Source organism: Bison bison, unplaced genomic scaffold (assembly GCF_000754665.1).
Source record: "Bison bison bison isolate TAMUID 2011002044 unplaced genomic scaffold, Bison_UMD1.0 scf7180017846335, whole genome shotgun sequence".
Taxonomy (NCBI): domain Eukaryota; kingdom Metazoa; phylum Chordata; class Mammalia; order Artiodactyla; family Bovidae; genus Bison; species Bison bison.
This window is the reverse complement of record NW_011476908.1, coordinates 9,279-12,542: the sequence shown is the minus strand read 5'-3', so window position 1 is coordinate 12,542 and position 3,264 is coordinate 9,279. Positions and strand designations below refer to the sequence as shown.

Below are 3,264 nucleotides of genomic sequence, written 5' to 3'. Positions count from 1 at the left end.
ACACAACTTGGGTGGGAGTAGGGTGAACTCAGTCGACACATATGAAGAAGTCTGGCATAGCCCCAACTAAGGGTGCACACCCTCCTCCTTTCCCAACCTATAGTTGTTATGCGCCACAAATTCCATGCTGGAGATGGAGCTGGAGAAGGGTTATGATCTACCTCTATTCATGGCTTTGCTCAGGTGCCATCTGTCCCCTTGAGGAATTGTGTGATGTAGCCCACCAGTATGGGGCTCTGACCTTCGTGGATGAAGTTCATGCTGTAGGACTGTATGGGTCCCGGGGTGCTGGGATTGGGGAGCGTGATGGAATTATGCACAAGATTGACATCATCTCTGGAACTCTTGGTAAGTGAGTCCCTTGGGTTACCCTTATATACAATCCAGAAAGGAAGTCCCTAGAAGAACTTTTTCTTCCTCCTCCACAAAGTTGCAAAGGCTATTTGGGTAGAATTTATGACCCAGGCTATAGAACATTTGGATTCTCTCCTCCCACTCCCATATCACTGCAAAATTGCTGACAAAGTCTGGGAGGATTTTTTGAGAAGACCCCTGAGCTGGGCCAAATTACTAAGTTCAATTCATTGGGTGGAGTTGTGGATCAAAACTCCTTCCCCATCCCAGTTCCAAGCTCCATTTAGCTCTACTTTTGGATCTAACCAGTTGAAGGTCCCCACCCAGCTCCCGCGTATCTAGTCATTACACATGGCAGGGCTTACAAGTCCTACCTCAAAGCAGCATAACTATCAGCTCTGTCTGCTTGTCACAGACAAGAAAGATGATAAGGGAGTCTGGAGCTCCAGCTTCTAGTGTACTGCCTTGAGTTACCCTGTTCCTCAGGGGGCTGATAATAGGATCTGTGCATAACCTCCTCATTCTCCTCCTTGCCTCCAGGCAAAGCCTTTGGCTGTGTGGGTGGCTACATTGCCAGCACCCGTGACTTGGTGGACATGGTACGTTCCTATGCTGCTGGCTTCATCTTCACCACTTCACTGCCTCCCATGGTGCTCTCCGGGGCTCTGGAATCCGTGCGACTGCTCAAAGGAGAGGAGGGCCAAGCCCTGAGGAGGGCCCACCAACGCAATGTCAAGCACATGCGTCAGCTACTAATGGACAGGGGCCTTCCTGTCATTCCATGCCCCAGCCACATCATCCCCATTCGGGTGAGAGTCCCACATTCCCCATTGCCTTCTCCACCATCTCTCCTGGGAGCCTTCCCACAACCAGCAAACTGAAACCTGTTCCTGTCAGCTGTTTCCTTGTTAACCAACCTCCTTATCATCAGTTTTCTTTCCCTTTTGGAAAATTATCAGTCATTCTGGATTAACTAGTCTTTTTTTTTTTTTAACATTAGTTATTATCTCATGCTTAGTAGACTGTACTGTTCCTTGGGCTAATGCAGTGTTCCTTTGAAAGACTACTTTTGCAAATATGTTTAATTAACCCAGTGACAACACTCCAGAAGTCACTTGGGGTTTTATCTTCTTACTCAGAACTACCCTAAATTAACATAGCTAGGTATGCTTCTTCTGCAAACAGATTCAAGACAAGGTCCCTAGAAGCACTTCTACCCCCTTTAATTTTTAAATTGAAGTATAGTTGACTTGGGGCTTTTCTGGTAGCTCAGCTGGTAAAAAAGCTACCTCCACTGCAGGAGACCCCAGTTCGATTGCTGGGTCTGGAAGTTCCCCTAAAGAAGGGATAAGCTACCCACTTCAGCATTCTTGGGCTTCCCTGGTGGCTTAGATGGTAAAGAATCTGGGTGCAATGAGGGAGACCTGGGTTCAGTCCCTGAATTGGGAAGATGCCCTGGAGGAGGGGGCATGGCAACCCACTCCAGTATTGTTGCCTGGAGAATCCCAATGGGCAGAGGAGCCTGGCGGGCTACAGCCCATGGGGTCATAAATAACTGGACAAAACTGAGCTAATAAGCACAGCATAGCATATAGTTGACTTACAATATTGTGTTAGTTTCAAGTGTACAGAAAAGTGATTCAGTTACATATTTTTTTCAGATTATTTTCCATTAATTCACTGTGTTATATAGTAAATCCTTGTTGCTTATCTATTTTATGGGTAGTAACTTTTATCTGTTAATCCCATCAGTTCAGTTCAGTTCAGTCACTCAGTAGTGCCTCTTTGCTATTCCATGGACTGCAGCATGCCAGGCTTCCCTATCCATCACCAACTCCTGGAGCTTACTCAAACTCACGTCCATTGAGTGGTGATGCCATCCAACCATCTCATCCTCAGTCATCCGCTTCTCCTCCCACCTTTAATCTTTCCCAGCATCAGAGTCTTTTCAATAGACTCAGTTCTTCGCATCAGGTGGCCAAAGTATTGGAGTTTCAGGTTCAGCATCAGTTCTTCCAATGAATATTCAGGACTGATTTCCTCTAGGATGGCCTGGTCGGATCTCCTTGCTGTCCAAAGGACTCTCAAGAGTCTTCCCCAACACCACAGTTTGAAAGCATCAATTCTTTGGCATTCAGCTTTCTTTATAGTCCAACTCTCACATTCATTCATGACTACTGGAAAAACCAAAGCTTTGACTAGACGCACCTTTATTGGCAAAGTGATCTCTCTGCTTTTTAACATGCTGCCTAGGTTGGTCACAGCTTTTCTTCCAAGGAGCAAGCATCTTTTAATTTCATGGCTACAGTCACCATCTGCAGCGATTTTGGAGCCCCCAAAAATAAAGTTTGTCACTGTTTCCATTGTTTCCCCATCTATTTGCCATAAAGTCATGGGACCAGATGCTAAGATCTTAGTTTTATGAAAGTTGAGTTTTAAACCAAATTTTTCACTCTCCTCTTTCACTTTCATCAAGAGGCTCTTTAGTTCTTTTTTGTTTTCTGCCATAAGGGTGGTGCCATCTGCATATCTGAGGTGACTGATATTTCTCCTGGCAATCTTGATTCCAGCTTGTTCTTCATCCAGCCCAGCATTTATACAGCCTTGACTTACTCCTTTCCTGATTTGGAGCCAATCTGTTGTTCCACGTCCAGATCTAACTGTTGCTTCTTGACCTGCATACAGATTTCTCAGAAGGCAGGTCAGGTAATCTGCTTTTCCCATCTCTTAAATAATTTTCCACAGTTTATTGTGATCCACACAGTCAAAGGCTTTGGTGTAATCAATAAAGCAGAAGATGTTTTTCTGGAACTGTCTCACTTTTTCAATGATCCAACAGATGTTGGCAATTTGATCTCTGGTTTCTCTGCCTTTTCTAAATCCAGCTTGAAAATCTAGAAGTTTATGGTT

General features: G+C 44.9%; 1 protein-coding gene across 1 annotated transcript in view; it reads left to right on the top strand.

Annotated features, from left to right (window-relative positions):
• The window catches only part of LOC104988101 (5-aminolevulinate synthase, erythroid-specific, mitochondrial), a gene marked incomplete at its 3' end in the record, with an annotated part of 9,708 nt that overhangs the window by 2,853 nt on the left and 3,591 nt on the right, over nt 1-3,264 (top strand). Inside the window, exons 2-3 of the mRNA XM_010839290.1 lie at nt 184-348; nt 895-1,163. Of these exons, the coding sequence (XP_010837592.1) occupies nt 184-348; nt 895-1,163 (434 nt within the window). The remainder of the gene's footprint in view (nt 1-183; nt 349-894; nt 1,164-3,264) is intronic.